Source organism: Fulmarus glacialis, unplaced genomic scaffold (assembly GCF_000690835.1).
Source record: "Fulmarus glacialis isolate BGI_N327 unplaced genomic scaffold, ASM69083v1 scaffold2972, whole genome shotgun sequence".
In the NCBI taxonomy this organism is placed as follows: Eukaryota; Metazoa; Chordata; class Aves; order Procellariiformes; family Procellariidae; genus Fulmarus; species Fulmarus glacialis.
Window position 1 is genome coordinate 19,576 of NW_009198242.1, and position 23,967 is coordinate 43,542.

General features: G+C 40.5%; 1 protein-coding gene across 1 annotated transcript in view; it reads right to left on the reverse strand.

Moving 5' to 3' along the window:
- CRHR2 (corticotropin releasing hormone receptor 2) overlaps nucleotides 1-23,967 on the reverse strand; it is a 70,933-nt gene that overhangs the window by 11,964 nt on the left and 35,002 nt on the right. The window contains exons 7-10 of the mRNA XM_009572815.1: nucleotides 20,721-20,793; nucleotides 6,459-6,544; nucleotides 2,429-2,564; nucleotides 683-724 (exon numbers count right to left, since the gene is read on the reverse strand). Of these exons, the coding sequence (XP_009571110.1) occupies nucleotides 683-724; nucleotides 2,429-2,564; nucleotides 6,459-6,544; nucleotides 20,721-20,793 (337 nt within the window). The remainder of the gene's footprint in view (nucleotides 1-682; nucleotides 725-2,428; nucleotides 2,565-6,458; nucleotides 6,545-20,720; nucleotides 20,794-23,967) is intronic.

Below are 23,967 nucleotides of genomic sequence, written 5' to 3' on the forward strand. Positions count from 1 at the left end.
TGCAGAGACCCAAATTTTAACTGAACAAAGATGACACGCTTAAGTGCAGGTAAATGAGACACTGGCAGTGTAAGCAGCGGAAAAATCTCTCACACTTTGGGGTGTAAGTCAAACACTGAGGGATATTAGTGAAACATTTCTTGCTTGAGTAGCAGTACCTAAAATTAATCCTGAGGAACACCACTGACCCTGTTCCCAACCCTCTTTTCTGAATGCAACAGGTATTGATCACTCAGAGATAGATATCCACACAGAAAAACTAACTCATTCAACTCAGCATGGCAATCCCACTATATAAATGGGTCACCTGCAGCATATCCTTAACAAGAGCCCAGCTCAGAGGTAATGCTCATGTATGCCCAGAAATCATATTTGCAATTAATGAGAAACTTCAAAGAAGTTTTAAAATGAAGAACAATAATTTTATAATCTGAGAAGACTTCTTTTCCTCTGCCCTGACTTTCCAGATAATAATCTGAATTTGATAAAGCCTTGTGAACAAAGGACACCTACAAAGAGGGCTGGGAAATTCAGATGCACATTAACAGAAACTTGTGCAAGAGCAACAGACTGATGGGACTATGACCCCCTGTAAAAACACCTCATGTCCCTGTAATCAGGCATTCAAGTAGGTTCCACCTCCTGAGAATTAATTACACTGACAGCAGGGGACACTACTTACCTCACCGTTCAAGAAGCAGTAAAATACCGACACAAAGAAACCCTGGAAAGAATAGAAAGCAATCAATTACTAGGTAAGTACTTTAACACGCAGAATCGGAGACTGAGCTTTATCCTGGGATCATCCTGAGCAAAAACATAATCTTGTTGAGATCACCCACTTCCAGACAGACGAAATCTTTACCCTACAACTTCATGAGAAAATACTAAGTGTCTTGCAGCTCACAGGTGAGCCATGAGAGCTAGAATCTAGACACTGTGGGAGGGGATTGCCACTTCAGCTGTGCTTCCAGCTGCCTCCCCAGAATGGCACAGACCCCTCACAGGTCACGTCATGCCTGCCAGCTCTATGCAGATGTCTCAGATGCTTACAGGGGGGTGTCAATCGGTCTTAGATGGTCTTGTGTGAGCAAATGTATCATCAAGTTGCTTACATTCATCTGAGCTGAATTGCTCTGTGGAATCCATTGACAGCAGTGTCTAGACCCCTGTAATGACTGCAAAGATTGTAATGACTATAATGGAAGCTCAGATGACAACATGATGACACTTTCATCTCTAAACCTGTGAGCGGAATCCTACCCATTTTGCTTTCAGCAATGGACTGTAATTATTGTCACTATAAAGGAGAGATTCTCTGTGCTTGCTTTCTTACATACATCTTCATAACACTAACAATAAAATAAGCAGTGTAGCATTTTTTGAGACATTGAGCATCAGCAGATAAAAAATACAATTACTTTTAGGGAATGAAAAATGTGGATTGGTTCACTGGTAAAGGCTAAAGTTCCTTTGTTCATAGATCAAAAAGGACATTTTTCATTTTGGATATTCAGTTGTGATTTCTGGTGGGATGCTCTGTGTTTCAAAGCAAAACATGCAATCAGTAAAAACAGTAATCCAAAGCTCAATTGTAATCCATAACCCTAGATTTGGCTTGACAGTGTGTGTGCTGTATATTTGTATTGATAACCTGGCTATCAGAGTGCTTGTTCCTGCAGATATCGGGTAAAACATCAATGTCAAACAGTTCCACCCTAGTTCAAGAAGGTCTTTAAGCAGAGGTAGAGCAGAAATGTGTGGCTAAACACCATTCAAGGTCTTCAGTCACTTTTGGTTTTGTGCCAAATCCAGAAAGCTGGGGCAATTACTCATGTCCCACTGCCTTTTACATCCTGGCAGAATTGCTATTAAATTCAGGGGAGGGAGGAGATAGGGTATCAGTTCTCAGTTGGTATGGACTGATGGCTGATTGCATGCACCATTGCAGGAGAGCTGGAGTGAGAGGCTGGGCAATATAGCTAATGTCTTAATCAAGCGAGCCCAGTAGGTAGGAGTTGTTTCCCTTTGTTTTAGCAAACACCTAGTCTAAATCTCAGCTCACTGTGTGCTCTGTGAACAGAGAGGTACCTTGGGAGGGTGATTCATGATCCTCTCTCAGGCAGTTTAGGATAGAATAAAACATCATCTCTCCGTTGACTTTAGATGGAGCCCAGGTGAGGAGCTGTAATTATAGACTGAACATAGTGCTGATGCTAAGGGAGATGAATCCCTCCAGTACACACCTGAGAGGAGATCTCCACTCCATATGACATGCTTATATATCTATTATGTAAGCATGAACAAAGCTGAGCTATTTTCAACTAATATTTCTATCATGGACTTCATTGCCCTAGGTTTTATGGCTGAAAAGCACTGAGAATCCTTTCAGCAGTAGCTGATACCAGCTGTAAACTTGCTCTCTTACCTGAAAAGACTGCAGGAAGGAATTGAAGTAGATGAAGACAATCTGGGAAATGTCATCTTCACCAGGATTGACAAAGAAAAGCATATAGGTGATGCCTAGCAGAGGCAGAAGAACTAACGTTGCCTTGACTGCCTTCCTGTGGGCAGGAAACAGAAAACACAAGTGAACACGAGAAAGAACAACTGTTACCTGAACCACCGTAGATTGACCCAATCCAATCAAAATCACTCCTTTAGCGGAGAGAGGGGATGAGTCTCAGAGCAATTCAGAGGGAAGTGAAGTACCTACATCAGCTAGAGAGGGAACTTAGGTGCCTTCTTAAGACAGTTCAGCACCTGCACATGTCAAACAGCGTGAGAAGAAAACAAAAGGATGGCCTAAGACATGTCTGCTCATGTCCAATATGTACAGTCACTGGAGGAAAGAAGCATTTTAAGAGAGAAATTCACATGTCAACTTCTGTCCAGTGTCTAACATGAGTGAATGGAGTCAGGGAACACAAGTACTCCCTGTGGGTACCTCCGTCTCTCGAGGCATGCTGCTAGAACATACGCTGAGGAGAGCACTGGAAGCCTATATTTGCACAATAGCCAAATAATTTCAGCTTTTTCCCAGGAGGACATCCAAGTTTTAGACACTTCTCAGCCTGCCTGCACAGTAACTGTCCCAAAGTTCGTGACCAGCTTATTGTGTAACCCAAGATGGAGGCTCCTAGGGTCCTCAGGCAATGAAGAACACAAGTTTCTTAGGGCTCAGGAAAGGATATTTAAGAGGGAGCCTGACCATGTCCGACAGGCTCGATAGAGTTTAGTAGGGGGGAAAAGAGTGACAGACTCCACTTTGGGTTGTGAAGCCACAGGTGAGTTTGCTAGTTAACACTTTCTGACCAGTCCCTGACCACTTGGAGAAACATGTTCTGAGAAAGCCTTTGCCTTTGAATCCTGCTGTTTGTCCCCACACTGAACTCCAGGGGACAAATGGGAACCTTTTATATATCCTTCCCTTGCTCTCTTTTCTTCCTCCAAACAGTTTCTGTCCTATCAATGAGGCAAGCCACAGGTGAGTTTGCTAGTTAACACTTTCTGACCAGTCCCTGACCACTTGGAGAAACATGTTCTGAGAAAGCCTTTGCCTTTGAATCCTGCTGTTTGTCCCCACACTGAACTCCAGGGGACAAATGGGAACCTTTTATATATCCTTCCCTTGCTCTCTTTTCTTCCTCCAAACAGTTTCTGTCCTATCAATGAGGCTTGCATTAGGCTGAAGCCTTGAGATTCTCTGCAGATTTGATGAGTGATTTTGTATACCTCAGGGTGATGCAATAAGTGCACAATTTAGCTGCTGACCGGGGCAGGGATGCTCTGCCTATGAGACCTGCTCCATGCCCATCTTTTGATTCTGTCTGGAGTGTAAATGCTTTCTCTCTCTCTGCAATACCTGCACACCCAACTCAATTGCTTAGGGCTGTCTTATAAATAATAAACAAGCAGGTGGTGCACAATGAAGCGTAAGTGATTATTAACAGAATTATTAGGGGCTAATCTTTATTATTGGTGCTATAATAGAGTCTTGGGATGTCAGCTGCAGAACAGAAATTGTGCTAGATACTGTACGAACACAGAAGACTGCAATTTTGCTAAGTCTGTGTAAATCTTTGTATAATGCCATAAGAGGCAGATAAAGACAGGCAGGTAGGCAGGGGAGCACAAAAACATTGCCAGTGTCAGGATAGCGTGACAGTCTTAACAAAGTAGCTGCCACATCATCTAATACTTGCTTAACAAATGTTTGGAGTACTCAGCTTTAGAGGAGCAAGACTTGCCCCAGGCTTTCCTGGAATTATATGGCTTTCTATTTAGGCTGTGAAAAAGAAGATTCCCTCACAGAGCTTGTAGCGAGGATAAGATCACCGTCATCTGTTCAAGGACGAAGGCAGTTACTTTAGATTGCCTCAGAATCTAGTATCTCTAATGCTCCCTGCAAACTGTGGAAGGGATAAAAATGTACTGAGATTTGAATCAGGGTTTTTTCAAGCTAGTTTTAGTTTTATGGCAGGAGGTTTGAGCATGAAAAAGGGGTATTTTTCACCTTCATTTCTCAGGAAATGTGCAGAGAAGAGTCTGAAAAAATCAGACCACTGCATTAACTTCACATTTGTTCCCAAACCTCAGCCAGGAGTAAAAGGACGGAATCAGGCAAAACAACAAAACCCCATTACTGCAGCAAAACTGCCTCCAAAGTCAAGAGCAGGCTGATTTGAGGACATCAAGATTCAAGCCTCAGCTTGACACACTCAGATTTTATCTAGAAATGATTTAGAGGATTGTGACCAATCTTACTCCACAAAACCTGTGCTACTTCCCAGTGTGAGGACTTCTCTGTCCATAACGCTCCAAATATCTTGCAAGATACTGCAAATGGTAAGAGAGGAAGGGCAGTCAGCATCTCCTGATCTCTAAGAATTTGCTTTTGGACTGTTTAGGCTGATATAAGTCCATGCTGCTGCCAGAGGGGCCAGGCCCCCCTGCTGTCCTGGGCTAAACATTCTTGTCTTCTCCTTTCTGCCATACTAGGGCTTGTGAGCTTGCACAGCCAGCCAGCTCAGGAAAGCGATCCACCCCATGTAAGGGTAATGACTAGTTAAGGATCAGTTCTGTGATGCAACCCCTTGAGTGGTTACACTAATGCTGGTACCAGCTGAAGGGAGGAGGCACAATCGCCCTTCATTCCCATACCCTACACTTTAAAAAGAACATTAAACCCAACTGTAAATACATTTATGTGCACCGAAATAATCAACGATATGAATGTTTTGGCCGAGGCTCTGTTCTTTTACTTCTGGCTCTGCTAGGATATTAGTATGAAGAAGGATCTTAATACGCATATGCACATGATTTATTGGGAAGTCTTGATATTGTATTGTTCTGCATCTACAAAGCTAGAGACTGGGACAGAGAAGCAACCTAGTAGGGACCGAACACTTTTTCACTGATTCTCCAGATTAGCTGAATGAATGGTCTAGTCATCAGTGAAAGGAGTTATGACATATTTATATGATACAATACATATGCTTGTGTACATATAGGAATTGAGAAAGTTCCTTATTCTCACTTGAAATCGAACCCTTCAGATTTCATTGGGAGGGGGAAATTTCACGTGTGTGTTGGGGCATGTGCAAGGAGGTAAAAAGGCTGGTGGCTGCAGCAGTGCACGGGTCTCTGTGCCTGTAAGCCTAGGCTGTTTGCACTGTTTGGACGTTGAAATGGAGTGGACAGAAAAAATGCAGGCACGCTTTTATGGTTAACCTGCAAAAATAAATACTGTGTACCTAACTGTATGCGCTCAAGGGGCAAGAAAGACACCCTCTGAGATCAACAGTGGCATCTGGAAAGACAAAGATGGGTGTCCTGGTTTCGGCTGGGATAGAGTTCATTTTCTTCCTAGTAGCTGGTATAGTACTGTGTTTTGGATTTAGGATGAGAATAACGTTGATTACACGCTGATGTTTTAGTTGTTACCGAGCAGTGCTTACGCTAAGTCAAGGACTTTTCAGTTTCTCATACTGCCCTGCCAGCAAGGAGGCTGGAGGCGCACAAAAAGCTGGGGGAACGCACAACCAAAACAGCTGACCCAAACTGGCCAAAGGGATATTCCATACCATATAATTTCATGCTGAACAAAAAAAAATGGGGGGAATTGGCTGGGGGTGCACGGCCGCTGATCGGGAACTGGCTGGGTATCGGTCAGCAGGTGGTGAGCAATTGCACTGTGCATCACTTGTTTTGTATATTCTTTGATTGTTATTATTATTTTCCCTTCCTTTTCTGTCCGATTAAATTGCCCTTATCTCAACCCACGGGTTCTACCTTTCTTCTGATTCTCTTCCCCATCCCACTGAGGGGGAGAGAGTGAATGGCTGCGTGGTGTTCAGCTGCCTGCCGGCTTAAACCACAACAATGGGACAAGGACAGGGCAGGCAAGGCAGTTCTTTCTTAACGTCACAAACAGCAAGAAGCACCAGCTGACTTACCTGTACTGTATTGTTTCTGAAGTGGTTGAAGCTCTCAGCTTTGTCATTAAAATCCTAACTATGTTAAATAGAAATACAAAATTTATCTGGAAAAGAAGGAAGAGAGAGGAAAAATGAGACCAGTGAGTCAAATAATGGCTTAAAGGATGTGACACACATTTTGCAGTTCCAGTCTGATTGAAAACAGGCTCTTGGTTTTACCATTGGTTGCAATAGACTCAGAAGTTTACTAGAAATATCAGATTATGCAGCAAATATCCAACAGCTATTGATGTTTTCAAAACAGCAATGAAAATGGAGTAGAAAATTAATGGTCCCAGCAAGGAATTTATTTTTACTCCCTTTTACTCCTTTCCTGGGTGCCACAAGGAACTACGGGTGGGATTTGTTTGGCTATTTGCATCTGTCTCTGGCTTAGCTCATCCAAGGCTCCCTGCGTAGAGTATTTGGCAGCACTGTGCTGAGTTGATAGGGCAGGCGTTTGAAACCATCCTCCCATTCCACAGCAGGCTGTAATGGTTAGGTAGGGCTCCCCAGACCCAAAGTACAGACTGCATTGCAGAGATCTGAATGTGAGCTAGTCACCCTTTGTATTCGGTGGAGGCTATACATTGCATTCCACAAGAGACATTTAAAACAGAGCAGATGAATCATACCTGAAAAATGCCTATTTTTTTGCACTGTCTTTAAAGGTGAGATGATGGTTTTACCACTTCCCTTTTTAATCTGCTGAACTGGGTAATTATTATTTCTGTTACAATCTCACCACTGAGAATTGAGATTTGCTGTAATTACTGTTGTTGTAGCATCTGCTAGCGAGTTTCTTACATAAGTTTCCTCTCAGTGTAAAAAGGAAAGAAAAAACCCACAAACCTGAAAAAAAGATTCTGATTTGTAGACTGTGATCAGCAGAAAGATTTGGCACCTAGGAGCAAGTTTTGGGTTGCTTTCAACACATAAAGTAGGGTAGCTTACAACATACTGATCTGTCTCAAAATCGTCGGTGATGTACACTGTCAGAAGTACAGAATTGTTATCTCAGGATTGCTGAGGTCACAACCTAAGCTTGTGAGAAGATATTTCTCTCACATGCATTTCGAGAGTCCCAGGGCTCCTGGCATTTTGCGGTCTATGAATGGAACAATTCTGTGATTGACTTCCAACTTTTTATTAAAGCTGTAGCAGAGCTGCCAATTTAAAGGTGTTCTCAAATTATGCTCTTTTTTTTTTCCCGTGCAATGTGCTATATTTCAGTGATTACAGTACCTTGGCATCCATCATATCATTCCCTGCGGTTACTGTAACATGGTTTATAACAAATGGTGCAATAAGCACCTGAATAGACACTGGCGGCATTGGGAATTATGTATATTAAACACTTATTATGTGAGATACAAAAATGCTGCTCTAGGAGTTAACGCGACACTTTTTGAAATTATTTTCTTAGCAGAGCAGGGCCTTAGGGATTATAAGAAATAAATAAAACAATGCAGTTTGTATACTTGTTCTTGCCAGAATTGCCTTTCTCATACTTAAGAGCTTGAAGTCAACTGGTTCTCACTCTATTTTTCAGAGACAAAAACTGCTTCATATCACTCGTTTGACTTGAATCTTAAACTCCTCACTTTGGTGATTGCACCATTCCTCAATACCAGAAAGAGAAATGTTCATGCAGTGTCTACTGAGGGGGGTGGGGGTGTTCTCACCCACAGTAAGAAAACTTCTGCCTCTGAAATTCTGCTACCAAATCTTGAGGTTCTTCGTCAGCTCACATCCAGGTTTGGGTTACTTCTATTGAGGATGCAAAAAAGGTACCAATCTAAAACTTGCCACTTTTGCAATCATAATGGAAGGTGCCAGATGGAATTATAGACTCTTAGGCAAGGGCAAGTTCCAAAAGACTAATCACATGGGATTAACATGATGAACTGGACTGGAGAAAGCATTTTGAGTTTCATGAGTCCTACTTTGATGTGACAGGAGGGAACTGGAAATTCAAATTGCTACAGGCTGCATCAGAAAAATTAGAGATTTTGATCTTCTCTGAAATTAAATTGCAGAAGTGTGATTCATCAGTCCAGAAGGAGAATTGCTAGCTGAAAAGTTTGGGAGTTACTTCACTAGAAATACTCTTATTCTATATAAATCAGTTTTTCATTCTCCCTCATCCAAAGTTTGCAGAAAGAAAACAATGATGACATACAGAAAGAATGTATTAATACTTCTCACCTAGATTTTCATGTATGTTTGCACAGATCCCCAGTGACAGCTGGCTTGCTCATCTGATTGGAAGCATTAATACTGATTGTCTCAGCTGAAGCTCACTGTGTGTTGGGTACCACCAAAAGCTGAGCATCCCAATGGAGGTCACATTCAGGGAGACAATTCAGCTCCCCAAGCACAAACCACAGTACCATCCGAGGCACTTTTGCCCAGCTAAGGCCTATGACTGGCACTGGTACACGTGACGCAGGGCTGATAAGAGACCACAACTGTCTACAGCAGCAACAGGAAGGCAGATACATTGATGGTCACTTTTAACAAGCTGCCCAGGTGTCAGAGGAAAGCCTGCTAGGGACATTATTTCTATAACATTTTCTAGGAGAGAGGAACACCGAGGCCAGAACAGCATCGTAGACCACTCATCCTGAGTCCTCTTCCTAGTTCTTGCATTGAATATGCTGCACATCCTTAGTCACATGGGCAGTGTTCAAGCCTGTGGGTCTGAAGACACTAAAACACTAAAATCCGCCTGAGGACGTACTGAGTAATCTCAAGTCTGCATTTCAGAGTGACTGTCACCCTGCCTCTTCCATTAATGTTTGTAGTCACATACTTGTCAACAAGGTGGATGGTCTTGCAAACATCTTATTGTTATACTGTTTTCCTTCTATCTTTCTCCCAACGTTCTCCTTCGCTGTGCAATCTTTCAAACGCTGGAGAGGATGCTTTAGGTCTCATGCCTGCAATAAAACCGAGTAGTCTCGTACACAGCCCTAAGGTAGATATCTACCCCTGAGCTAGTTATCACCAGCTCCTTTAACAACCGATGGAGGAAAATAGCTACTTTTACATTATAGTTCCTCCTGTCTATTTGAGATGTTTACTTCAGCATGAGATGACTCTCCCCACTTTGAAGCACCTCTTTATGTGACTTGCATAGACAGACCTGTTGGGAGGGCATATATTATAGGGCTGTATTACAGGGCTGCATTTAGTTGGCTAAACACAGTCACTAAGAGCCATTTTTGGTGCCATGGTGTATCCTGCCTGACCTCAAACTACTACTTAGAATGGTATGGGCTTTCCAGAGGATCTGTATCCTCTCTGCCAGACCCATGTGGGGCTGACAGAGCATCTGAAAAGGTACTATGCACCTATCTGTAGGCAAAAGGATCTCTCCTCTGAGTTAGATTAAATAAATCCCATCTTGATAGTCTTAATCTTTCCCAGTGGAACAGCTATGAATACAAAATCACACTGATTTTTGGAAAAGCACAAAGGAACAGAAGAAGACTTCTTTGGCTAATGGTTGGCTGCCTTAACCCATTTGGCACTTTGGTGCTGCAGTAATAACTGTCATTTACAGAAAATCTGTCTCACTGCTCACCCAAGGCTCCAGAAACACGGATCCCAAGTTCCACCTTACCTAATTACAGAAACAATCTCAGACCTGGGAGTTTTATTTCCTGTTCTGCTCCTCATAAATGGCTGCTCTGTAAATAGCAAACCTGGATCCAAACTCGTCTGGATTCTTAGGGATGGTCCCAAGTTTAAACTGGTCCGAACTCCAGACCTGACATTTACTCACACAATTACACTTTGCTAATGTTTAATAAATTAATTTAAAATGCCCATCAAAGCCCTGGTAGTCACCTAAGGACAAATGTCAGACCTGACACCCAGTCATCTGATCACCCTGCATACCCTGATGTGTAAAGAAAGATCAATGACACCATCTAAGCACAGAGTCCTAGCTTTCAGTAACAGGCAACTCTGAGGACTTTTTGAGACAGGCCTTAGAGACTCAGCTCTGTGCCTCAATGAACTTTTCCTCTCTGAATGGGTCTAATCCATTAACTCAATTTCCTCTTGGTTTCATCTTTACAACAGACTTTACAAAGTAGTGGGTACTACACTTTAGCAGTTCATGATGAGGAGAGAGGAAAATTTGAAAAGAAAATAAATTTGTCTGAAAAGCAAAGAGAAACCCATTCCAAGAGAAGGAGGGAGGAAAAAAGTAACATCAAAATTTGGTCTGTCTTTCCCTGCAAACCAGAGTCTTGTTTTTTAAAAAGGGCTGGTAAATGGGCCAGGGGGAAGTAGAGCATCCTGGGCTGGCTGGAAGGTACTGGAAAAATGAGTCATATATATCAGCCCAAGAGATGATGGCTGGGACACAAAGAGGATCATCAAGTGAGGAGAATCCTATGGCCTGTTTCGTGCATAAAGTAAGGTTAGAAAAATCATTCACATCTCCCTCTGGATTTAGAATCTGTGAATAATGTATGCAGCTCTTTCAAATCTTGGTTTTCTACTTTCTCACAGGGCTACTTTCCACAGCTGTCACTGCACCAGGACAGGACATGAGTGCAGCCTTTGGCTTGTTATGCACAAAGCTCCTCTTACTGCCTCCATCCCACAGGCTTTTTCAGGAAAAAATAACTAATTCTTTCCCATTCTAGATTAGCTACCTAAAAGAAAAAAGTGAAGTGACTTGGCCTTGCCTATAAAGCGATTCCATCACACAGTGAGGATAAGAAGAGTAAAAGCATAAGGAGCTGAGTTGGATGGGCATAATTTCATTTTAGATTACTTCTAGGAAGCTGGTTAGCCCAGGCTCTATTTATATTCAGTGAAGAGAAACAGGCACTTTTCAACAGTGGCTCATTTGACTTATTTTAAATGAGTGGTTTTGGATAAATAGTGCTTGGGTTTGAACCAGTTGCCCACGAATCATCCAGTGATCTTCAGATTGTCCAGGGTACCCCACCTGAGCTTAAACTGAATGAATGTGGCTGTATCTACTGAGGATCTGTGACATTATATTATATGAAAGCTTAAAACATGTTTCGAGGCACCAATCAAGGGTTCCCTTTTGTTTCCGTTAAGGTTCCTCTGGGAGATCTTTAAGACTTGAATAGGATAACCTCTCAAAGGCAGAACTTGGCAAGCAAAAAATTCCAAAGCAAAAGATGCAAATGTGGTAACATCAAAATACTTGTTTCTGGGTTTGCCTACTAGAAACACATTTCAGTGTGTTCAATTTTAATGATTTATTTTAAAAGAACACTCCTCCATTTCAGAAAGACATTTGGCTCAGTAGGACCTTTTAGTAGCACTCAAAGAGGTCTAATCTGAAAATAAATTTTCACCTATAATCAGATGGATTTTTATTGTCCATTTGTCCACACTGGGCCTAATACCACAGCTCATAGGGATGATAGCTTGAGTTCGTTCAGGACAGAAGACACAATCTGGGAATCAAACCAGGCTGCTGCAAAAAGCTTGCAAAAGCTGAAGTCTTTGAAAGGAAAATGGAGCTATTTTCTCAGCTGGAGAGAATCCATACAGTTCTAGTGACTACCAGATTGATTCTGATTTACAAGCAAAGAAGATAAAGCCTCTGGTGTTTATTCCTTATATATATAGTAGCGTTTCAAAGGAAGAAAGATCTTACTACTGCAAAGTGAGTTTTCCTAGAAAAGAGCCTCAGTACTGTATCTAGCAAAGTACACAATTATTTGTCAAGGACTTTCTTGTTATTATTGGAGCTCTGTGTCAACAAATTAATTTCTCTCAGAACTGGACAGCTCTAACAAAACCCACATATCAGTTCCATAAATGGAGACTGATGAATGGAGAAGTAATGATGACAGGCAGTGCATCCCTTTTATTTATCTTTAATCTCACTTGATATTTTTATTCATTTCTGTTTATACATGTTTTCTGCTTCATAACGGAAAATAGAACTAAGGATTTTTCCCTTGATATTTATTGATAGATAAAATTAATCCAAAGGTAAGGTCTTGAAGACAAAATAAAATAGCGTATTTTTTACTATCTTACTTTTATTTATGATGTGCCAAGAATATCCTTATTGCTGGAACAAGACCCTTTCCAACTACAGATGGGAAAGAAGTAGTTTTCACATCTTGCCAGGGCTTTAGAGGTTTAGTGTTTCCATTTCTAAACTGGGATGAAAATTCAGAGCTCCAAAACGGAGTTATAAGCCAATGATCCAAAAAGCATTTGGACCACCCACCTGTTTTGGCACTGATCAGTTAAAATCTGAACATATAAACCCAGAAGCTCCTTTGAACCAAAAGAAACTTTCCAGTGAAAGATTTCGGTCATAAAAATTTTCTGTCATAAAAACCAAACTCCATTCTGTTAGTGAGATGAAATAGCCAAAATATTCCAAGATGCACAAAAGACAGAACTCTGAGTGTGAAGGCTTCTTTGCAGTTTTCCTTAAGCTCAGGAGTTTAAATGGGAAGTCATTAAGCTCTTCTTCTCTTTTTAGAGTTTAATGGGCAACTAGCATTTATTTTGTTCATTTCTGCTGGGCTTCCTATTTTATGCTTTACAGAAGGCTTGTACTTCTGTGCTTCCTAGAATGTTTGCTCCTCTTCACTCCCAGGAAATATAAATATTATTCTATTTAGACTTTGCATTTTCATGCAATGTGGTAAAATCCATCCCAGGATTAAGTAACCCAAATTGGCATCAGAGCAGTCATTTTAGCTGGAGCATTATATACTCTTATCCTGACCTCAAATTAATAGTCTGCCAGTTTATTAATGCCTCGTTTTAATTGTTCTATCATACTGTCCTGACATAATTCTCAGACAGGGCCTTTTATCTCAAAAGTTTCCCTCTCAAAGGTCACAGGCACCACGATGACTCCTTTTGGCATACAGCAAAGTGCTGGAAAATGCTATCTGATCAGGAATAATGAGATGTGATTAAGAAGAGCAAAGCATAATGTGGTGGATGGTCATGAACAGGGAGATTGTGGAAGAGACTCCCTAGGGCAGCTGTGAAAGCAATTCTTCAGGCAAGCAGAGAAGGACTACACACATCCTGAAGACTGTACAGGATAGAGTCGTGTTTTGGTGGGGAAGGGAGAGAGTGGGAAATGAACAGACACCTTCCTTACCTAATGTCTGTGTTACACACCAGCACACAGACTCTTGTCTTTGCCCACATTGTCACCTAAACCCAAGTCCAAACACAACTCCAGTCCTAGTTGAGATCACATGATTTCCTCACTAGAGCCCTGCATCATGCATGACCATGTGCACAGCCTCTTTTCAAATCTTATAACCCCATCTGTGATCCTCTTACTACTGTGCTGGTCCTTCTGTCTCTCCTGAAACATCTTGTATTCAAAAAGCTTTGTTGAAGAAACACACTGCAAGTCAACTACCATGGGGTCTCTAGTCACATGTGACTCAACAGGGCTTCTCTCCAACTATTTCACCTGAGAAGCCAGGAACGCACTGAATGTTGCAACACCAGTAAACACATACCCTTGCAAAAATAACAATGGCACACAGAGAGTTCTTGCCTGGAGGGAGTGATAACCCCTCGACAACCAACTCATCACACCAGCACATCGAAGACGACCAAGATGACATGACAGCCTAAAGGACGGGCATACTGCTGTGAATAGTTCACCTGGCAGTTCCCCAGGCTGGGCACGTTCAAGTTGCCATGTGTTGACAGTAAGAACCACAAGAGAAGACTCGAGAGAGAGTCTTCTTCCAAAGAGGAACCATCCAGCAACTCGCTGATGAAATGCGATTTCCCATCTGGATAGTATGAGTAAGACTTGACAGGATTAATTTTGGAGAAAGTTTTCTGGGCAACTGCTGCTGGTCATATGAGTTTCTTATTGGAAAGAAAGAGACATTGTAGGAGCGTATGTGGTATTGGACACCTTGTTTGACACTATTGACTCCACAGCTACAAAAGGTAAACAACAGGAAGACAGTAATAACAATGATGGCAGAATTGGAGATAAATTCTGGATGGACTGTAATCAAATTAGAACATTATCTTTATCCTATGTGTAGCTATGACAACATGCTTGCAAAACAGTGAAAATTATGATAAATGTCTTTAAGAAAAACTCAGGGATTTCAACAGTTAGCAGGTCATGAACTACAGCCTTCGTAGCAGTGGAAGAACTGGGAATCTGTAGAGAGAAGGAAATTTTAAAAAATCAATAGGAAAACAAAATTAATCAGCAAACCCGCGATTGAGAAAAAACCATATGTCAGTCAGATAGAAAGGAGAAGGGAAAATGAAAAAGATATATCAATAATAATAAAAAAAAAATCTCAGTCTCTGAACAGAACAATGCAGAAGTGGAAAACAAGTGTGAAGAGAATCAGCAGAAACTAAGAAAATATTCAGAGAAGCAATTATATCACCAAGGAAGATGTTTGCACAGAACTAAGGAATGCTTTTCAGAAAAAACCCAAAAATGAAATGCATATAGATACATACATAGGTGCAATGCTTCTAAATGGCAAGTGAACAAACCTTTATGACTTTTTTAGAAGATCAAAAGAAAGGAACTTTAGTAACGTAGACTGCAACATTTTGAGTGGAGCATTATAGTCAAGCAAAAGGAAGCAAAGGTCAAGAATAAGATGCACTACAAATTTTATCTATTGGACAATATCAGGAAGGAATGGATTCCATAAATACTGGTTAAGTTGCTTAATAAACCTATTTCCCCTACCTGCAATACTTTTAAAGACATATTGGAAAAAGATATATGTAACAGGATATAAGAAAGACAGCTCTGATCGTCAGAAGTGTAAATGCCTATGTGGTGTTAGGATAATCATGCAAAATCATAAAGCAACACATTCAAGAAAAAAAAAATAATGTGTGAACACTGTACAGTATCATTACACTGATAAACTAGGACACAGGATGGGAAGAATTATTGAGTCAAGTCCTACAGCTATTGTAAACAGTTGTGTTGAAATACCCTTTGCACAAGTGGGCAATATTAAATGAATTGTTACTATTCCTTTACTTCTATTGAAAGACAGCTAATGAAGTGACTTCTATGAATGCTAGAAGTCTTGTTAATTTAGCTTAAATATATTAATGGTCACATGAAAATTTCCTTTTTGTCAAATATACTAATAAGCTTAAGTACCTCCACTCTGCTCTGTGAGGTACTTATAAAAACACCCTATCTTTCCACAGTCTTGGTTTTGAAAAACTATACAAACTCAGTTATTTACTGAAACTTTCTCCATGACATGGTCTTCCAGAACATCCGCCAGTGATTGCTATATATAAGATATTGCTACATCCCATAACCTGAAGCTGAGCTGGACAAATTCTTTGCAAGCAATGTGAAGAAGAGCATTTGTAGAAATAAGGTGTAAAGGGGAAGAATTACATGGTTTGTGAAGTCCTCTGAAAGAGTCAGCACGGGGACAAGGGAGATCCAGCTGATAGTCTACTCAGGTTCCTGAAAGGAATTCAAATTTGTTTCTCCAAAGGCTCCTATAGAAATTTGGCTGTTAGAGGTCTGGAGGGAAGAGCATTGTGCATAGAAATACAAGAAAGGAAGGGTAGGAATATATGTATATAGTTTGTTTTCTCAATGGAGAGAATGTGGTAGATCTGTGCTGTTTTACATAGACCTTAGTGATCTATAAAAGGGAATGAAGAGCAGGCTGACAGATTTTTAGTGACACTAAGCTACTCAGGATAGCAAAAATAAAAGCTGATTGCAAAGAGCTGTATAGGGACACACAATACGAAGTGACCAGGCAATAACAAGGCACATGAAATCACATGATATAAAGGTAACACAATGGGGAAGTAAAGCAATCTTAACTTTACATGAAGAGTTATGAGCTCTGGGTATTTTCATTCACAAAAGAAATGTTGGAATCACATTAGCTAGCTCCCTGAAAACTTCATCTCAGTTCCCAGTGGTACTCAAGAAAGCAAACAAAAAATGTTTGAAATTACTGAGAAAGAAAAATAAAATAAAACAGAGAACAGGATGCTGCTATAAAAATCCATTTGTGTGGTCACACCTTGAGTACTGGGGCAAGCTTTGATCTTGCCACCACAGAAATGCTACATTGTTACTGATTAGCACATCATAAAGACCACTTCAGTACACGCATCAGCTGTCTCCTGAGCAAAATTCCACATTGCAATAAGGATGAGCCCATCTTCTTACTCTTCTACAGCACTTGTCATCCAGGGATCTCAAAGCATTTTACAAAGGAAGTTAAGTATCATTAAGCTTGCTTTATAGCTGGGGAAACTGAGACCTAGAGCAGCAATCTAACTTGTTCAAAAGTAAATAGCAGATGAAGGCAGAGACAGAAGTGAACTCCAGGTCTTCCTATTTGCTCATATACCCTCTTATGCCAGCAGTTAATTGATTGTTGTGAATTATTTTCAACGAGACCCAAAAAGCAGAGGTTAGAAAACTGTTCAGTTTTCAAGCACAAGGGAAAAAAATCTATTAAAGCTGAACGTAAGGTTTGAAAAAAAACTAAGTATTTGATCTCTGTTTGAAAAACTGAAATTTAATACAATTTTAGCTCTGAGAAATATTGCAGAGCAGTTCATATCTGGGGTCAGTTCACAACAGTAGGTACTGAGGAAAAAAAGCAGCTCAGTTAACTGCCTCTGGTGCCTATTTTCTGAGGTTCGTCCTCTGTTCTTGCTGTGTTTTCATGGTTCACCAGTTCTTTGACAGGGATTACATTTAAAATTGCACATAAAAAATGTATTTTTCTTAATAAAATCAGGCTGAAATTCAGTCCCCTGGCATGTATTTCCAACTCTTTGCCCTTTCTTTACCTTTGGAGAGGGATGTATGACTAAAAATTGGTTATGCCACTCTGAGGAAAGATACCAGAATTAAAAAACCCACTAATTTGAAGAGACAATACCTAAGAGAGTGTATTTTTCTAGTGTTATCAGAAATTGAATTTCGAAGCATCCAATATACTGGATGGTTAAATCTCTCCCGGGATATGTTCAAGCCAAAATACATTCAGGAATGAAACAAAGAAGGATGATTACCTACATTTTCTCCCTTACATTTTTTGTCAATAAAAATACAGGTGTCTCGCCCAATATTCAGGATCAGCATTTATACCCAATTTCCTTTGCCTCTGAAATTGTCTCTGAAATTGTCTCTGAAACGGTTTCCCTGTTTTCAGCCCAAATCAATGTTCAAGTTTTTTCTAAAGACAAGTAGGAAAGCAATCAAGCAAATCTCTCTACTGCATTGTTCAAAGTTTTTGTACCCTGAGATATAACAGAGAATAATATGGTTTAAGGATGGACTTGAGGACTGCTACCATGACCAAAGGGCTTTATTTTTGGCCAATCTGCTTTTCCCGGTGACGCTCAGAACTTTTGCATGACCTGTTTCTTAGTGTTATGCTACCTTGTGCTGCTGCAGTTCAATGCACAGAGACAAGGAAGTGAAAAATAAAAACCAGTGGAAATAATTTTTGACAGACAAAATCCTCCTATCTTTTAAAGTGACTTGGCATCTTTAGAAGGAGGTTTTAGCCCTCCAGAACTAAGAATATTTATCAACAAGAGCACTTGAATCATATTGCCCCTGGCTGGTATAATGATGCCTCTTGAACACATAACGACGCTACCTTTATCTAACAGGTAACCAAAACTTAGCTGAGCTGTACACTGGGCACTTGGCTCTTAACTAACTAAAGTGGGTGGAACCAATTTTAACTGCTACATTCTGAGTGCTCGCATGTGGACAGGAACTGTAATTTGATGGAGTTTTTAGGCTTTTAGCTTTTAGTGTGAGCCCTCTTTTGGAAATAATATTAATTTCTTCTAGTAACATTCATGTCTCTCTATCTTTCCAGTGGTACATTGGGATAATACTCTCACAGAATTGTCCTGTACGTTCTTTCATAAAACATGAACTTCAGTTGAACATTTTAATTCTTCATTAGTTCAAATTAGTTAGTTCAAATCCAATTCATTAGCTGTGACTTAAAGAGGTCACAGAGTTGTACTATTTTTGAAATCTTTGTGTCTTCCATTTCTGGTGGCTATTGTTCACTGGAGAGAAGAGGAAAGCAGCACTTTGTCCCCATCTATGTTAAGGCAGAGGCATACTGACTGTGTTGCCCGGAGTACATGGTAGACGTCAAACTTCAGTGCTCTTAATCCAGCATTTCTCATGGCACCCTTGAAAGGGTCAGTAACTCCAATAATAATAAGTGATGCTTGAGTCATTATATACGAGTTGATTTTATGTGCGTAAGGATCAAAAAATGAGCCTGTCAAGTTGCTTTAACACACTGTGGCGTTGTGTATTTTAATTATAAACACAAGACTCAACTGTCAGTTTTTTAAAAAAAAAGGGGGGGGGGCACATTTTAGCCATCAGGAGTGTATTGTAACAGGAGTTTTCAGATTTGCCTTTTAGACTATATATCCAGAGAGCTCTTCTCCTCACCCAGCAGTGCTTTCTGATGTGAGCAACCATCAGGGGAAGGAAGGAAGGGCTTGCCTTTATGTTACTTCTCTAAATTATATCAGCTGCTTTCCACCCCTCAGTGCAATTACTGTTGTTATCTCATTAATGGTTTAATTAGAGCGCAAGTGCAGGCCAAAATAGAAAGGTTCAATACACTATGTCAGTTCAGGGCAGTATAGTTACTGGCTCAGTTTAGAGGGGTCTCAAGGCTGCTCTAAATTAGAGGCAGATATAGTGACCCATATATAAAGAAGCAGCCTCCAAGTGTACCTCCATTTTCTGTGCCTCTTTGGGGTCTTAGAAAGTGCTGTTCTGGGGAGAACAAAGCAATTTTCATGACTCTAAGCTACCTACGGTATCTGCCAGAGATTCTATCCAAGGATTTTACAGACCTTGTTGTCTAAAGGGGTTATGGTAGATTCACAGACTTCTAGGCAATGATGTGAAAACTAATTGCAGAATATTGCAAACCTGCTACCTTGTGTTGTCTAAATAGGATTTGTTTGTGAGTTAGTCTTTATATCAGTGAGTCAATTTACTGCGAGGCTGTTTGTGTTTTTGGGATGGCTCCCTTGGTGACACACAATTATATCATGTGTATCACACCAATTGTATTTCTCTCCTTAGAACATAAAGAAAAGAATTTTTACATAAAACCAGACTCCTACTACATTTTTTTCTCTTTTCAGCTACGCACAATATGATCTGTTAGCTGCATCTTAACAATTAACACAGAAATTAACTCTCCTGATTTCAGGTTAGGAAACATTCAGATTAGTAGCTGGCTTCCTAGGCAACAGAGAAGCTTTTTTCATGCTGAATCACATGAAAGGCACAGCGCAAGGTGAGAGCGCAAGGCTTCTTAGCCTTGAAAAAGCTGGCAGTGGCTGTCTATTCTGGAGCTTTTGCACCTTCTCCATGGGTGTTGGAGTGGCATAAGGGACAGCTATACTAAGTCTTGGTTCCCTAAGAGAGGGGACCCCACCGAGCCCTGTGAATTCTCTGTTAGGACATCTGCCTTCTTCCTAGGTGGCTTTTACCGTAAAGGAGTGGAAGAGTAGAATCAGGTTTTTCAGTGCAGTCCTTTCCCATCCACACCCAGTATTTTCTGGGAAAGCATCACTGCACTTTAGTTGAAGGTTCAAAATTGTTTATGAATGAGCTTTCTTCTTCCTCTGCCTACTGTTCGTTGGCACAGGAGAGACAGTGTTGGGTAAACAGATAAACAGCCTGTTAACTGTAGGCGGCACTGAAAAGGAAACTTAACAACAGGAAAGCTAACGAACAAACACACAGCAATGATGGGGATGTAGATGACTGTACAAGGAGATGCAATTCCTTGCCATGATTACCACATTTTTCTAATCAATGTGCATGACGGAATTGCCCTAGTTCTCAAGAGCCTCAAGTGGATGAGCAGATATTGTAACGTACCTCCTGGTTTTGAACATTTTTCCTTCCCGCATCTCAAAACATTGTACAAAGGGAGGCAAAGAGCATTACAGAGGGAGGAGGAAAGAATGGCCTAAGGTCAAGGAAACAGCCAAAACCAAATCACTGCAATTCTGACTTGCAGTGTTAGCTACTGTGGCAACTTCAGAGAACAGCTGAAGACGTTTGACCTTGTTTGTGTCTTATTTTTACATAAAAGTAGATGTGGTACATCACAGATGCCTATCAAATTACCCCTCAATGGGAGATGGCAGTGTCCCTCCACCCACATACATGCTTACCAGAAGAACAAGAATCACTGGTCCTTGATATATGTAGTCGATATATTTCCCTGGCTCTTTTCCAAACCAGCATCTGTAAGAAACAGAACAAATAAGAAAATAATTTATAAAGAGGAGTGCACTTCTTTTACATTGTAATATCAAGGACACCATAGACAGATGTTCCCTTATTCCCTGAGTTGTTTAATCACGTACATAATCGGCAAGTGATTGAGTTTTCTGCTACAAAGCCACCTTTTGTTTGGACACAGATCTGAGCTCCATTTTCTCCTCCCATTAGACCGTTCATGTTCCCACTATGTTTTTGGCTATTGCTCATGTAAATATTTCCAAGAAATGTGAGAACCTGATATAAGGAGGATGCAGAAGATGTGTCCTGCTGGGTCTGAAAAAGGGATGAAAGAAATATTCCGTGTAAGGAAGAAAAAAAAAAAATCTGTTATCTATTGCAGTGCTCCACAAAGTAAGAGCTGTTACTTACAGCTAATGTGTCTCAAGTTGCATGGAAATGCTGTCTAAATAACATACTGGATGAATAAGGCGTTCATCCCATTGGCTTTGAACCAAGCTGGTGACCACTAAATCCAGCACACAGTACAGAGACATCATTTGAAGCTAGCAAATACCTGATCCAACATCACCAAAGGGAAATCAACTCAGATTAAGTGAAACCACAGGTAAACTGAAGGGCCTCAAACTAGCAGAGAGCCTGGATGTGTCATGTGTGACTGAGTGCTGGCTTGACTTTCACTGCCGCGAATTACAAGTGTTTTTCTCCCTGCTGTGTTATACAACAGACTAAGCCTGTGATTTCACAGCAACCTATACTGACGTTCACTTCATTCTCTTAGCTGAGAGTAATAAATCAGTTATATTTATGTCAGTAAATGAATCAGAAACCGGGCTCAAGTCTGGACTCAATCATTTACACCATTACATTTTCCTTGGTGCAGTTTTGGCCCAGGCCAAACAATAGCCAACTCCAAAACTATTCCTGGGGAACAAATCTGGAGCTAGCACGAGCCAGAGGACATTCCCAATAGCCTACCAACTGCAGCTACCCTGATTTGGAGGCCAAGAGGGTTTAATAATATGGATGTGGACTTCTCCATGCTATTTGGACTCCAGCCCCAGGAATGATTCCAGGCCCAGCTAATTTAATATTACAGATACAGCCACACAGTCTGGATCCTGGTTCCACCAAGCAGAGAGAACTTTGCTATCATGATGCCTTAAGGTTTAGGTCATTGGAGCTCCAGATCCCTTAGGAAGTAGATTTTGGAGTTCAAGAGTCTGAGAGTTTTCTTCCCTTTTGTGGATACCACATAACAAGTTTACACAGCAAAAATTAGGCCTTCCCTGTGTTCGCCTTGTGACAAAAGATAAGCTTAGTGCCATAGGAGACATGAAAACAAGGGTAATTCCCGAGCCAAGGAGACCATGGAGACAGGTGCAGATTTGCGCTTTTACAAGCATGCAAGAAATAATACTTGTTGCCTCAAAGAGGTTGCAGTCTGTAAGACATGACCTCACGAGTTCAAAGCAAATAAACTGAGATAAGGAAAGCTATGGTTCAGATGGAATTCTTTTGAATCACATAATGCCCCCAAAGCCTTTCTCCAAAATGTGTTGCTTGCTGAATCAGAAAGAGCTGTTTGCCCATTGCAAAATGCTCTTACTGAACTGACTGTGTACAGAAATGTTGAGATATGCAGCAGGTATCCAGGAACACAATTCAGTATCGCAGAATTGTTTGCCTTTTATTGATTCCATTTCTACATCTTTTAAGTTCCAAATGAATGACAGAGCTTTGAATATTTTATAAATATAAAACATGTCTGTTATTCCCTGGTGCACTGGCTGCAAATTAGTGTAAATTGATAATTTTGCAACTAATCTTCCAAAATTTGGTGATGAGAGCAAGACTTGGAATACGTTACTTCCTCCAGCCAAGTTATCATCCAAGAAGAATCCCCAGGGCAGCCTTAAATGAATGAAACTGATATTTTTGTTTTTTTGTTACTGAGATGGAAAGATACAAAGAAAAATGAATTACAAGATATGCCAAGGCAGGAAACACAACTCTCCAGAACTTGCAAGACCTACATTTGAGAGAGGTTTTTGAAGGGCATTTTGGGAGAACTGTTATATATTGCCTGAAACTCAGAGAAGCAAGAGCCAGTAGAAAAGGAGTTTCTGCAAAGCTGGCTGTTCTAGCAGAGGAATCTAGCAGAAGGACTAATAAGAAGCAGACTGAGGCATATGGGAGAACTTAGTGGGCTAGAAAAAGTCAGCAGAGAATTTGGAGCAGAGCTGGTTGAGCACAAATGGGGTTCCAGGGCAAAGGCTGCTCATTGCTCTTTGGAATTTAAATATTGCTTAACTGTAAGACCATACTGAAGAGCAAAATGCTGACATTTATTCTCTGAAGCCTGGTATTAGACCAAGGTTGCATTGAGTGAAGCATCACACACTTTCACATGATTTGAGGAAACAAGGTTTGCGGCCAATGGTACACTTCTACAACACAGGCATCTACAGGGGAGCTTGATGCTCCAGGTTCCTTTTGCAGTTAGCGGAGAAAAAAAAAACACCTTTTCTAGGATGGTGTTCATCTCATTAGGCTATAAAACAGATCTGTTACATTGTAATCTAAACATTTCTAATATACCCATTAAGTCAGGCGAGTAAGGGTGGCAGGACAGATATTTGCCAGTGACATTACATATGTCTGCATTTGATTAGCTATATTTCATACTAACAGTCAAACTGGGACCTTAGCTGAGATATTGCAAACTTTTCTGCCTGTCAGCTTAACCCGTACTTTAAATCCAACATAAGCCATTATTTCTGCAATAAAATCAGCACTGCACATTTCTTTAAAACCAAAAAGAGAAACCTAAACCAATGAAAATTACTTGGTGCATCAGAATTTTAATTCCATCTGTGTGAAATAAAAGCCATTTTCTTCTTTTTTCTTTTTCTTTTTTACCTCTGAAAGAATAAACAAACACTCCCTGAATATTGAAGAAGACAATTTAGGAAGACAGTTCTGATTAGACTCAGATATGTAAACACAATTCTATTGAATAGCACTAATTAATATTCTTCATGGTTCTCTGATAGTTCTTCATATAACAAAAACCACCATTATCATTATTGTTAATTAGATCTTACTAAATGTTCTTCCCCTTACCAACTGTCCATCAATGAAATTACTACAATAATTCTTAATCATTTGTGTGGG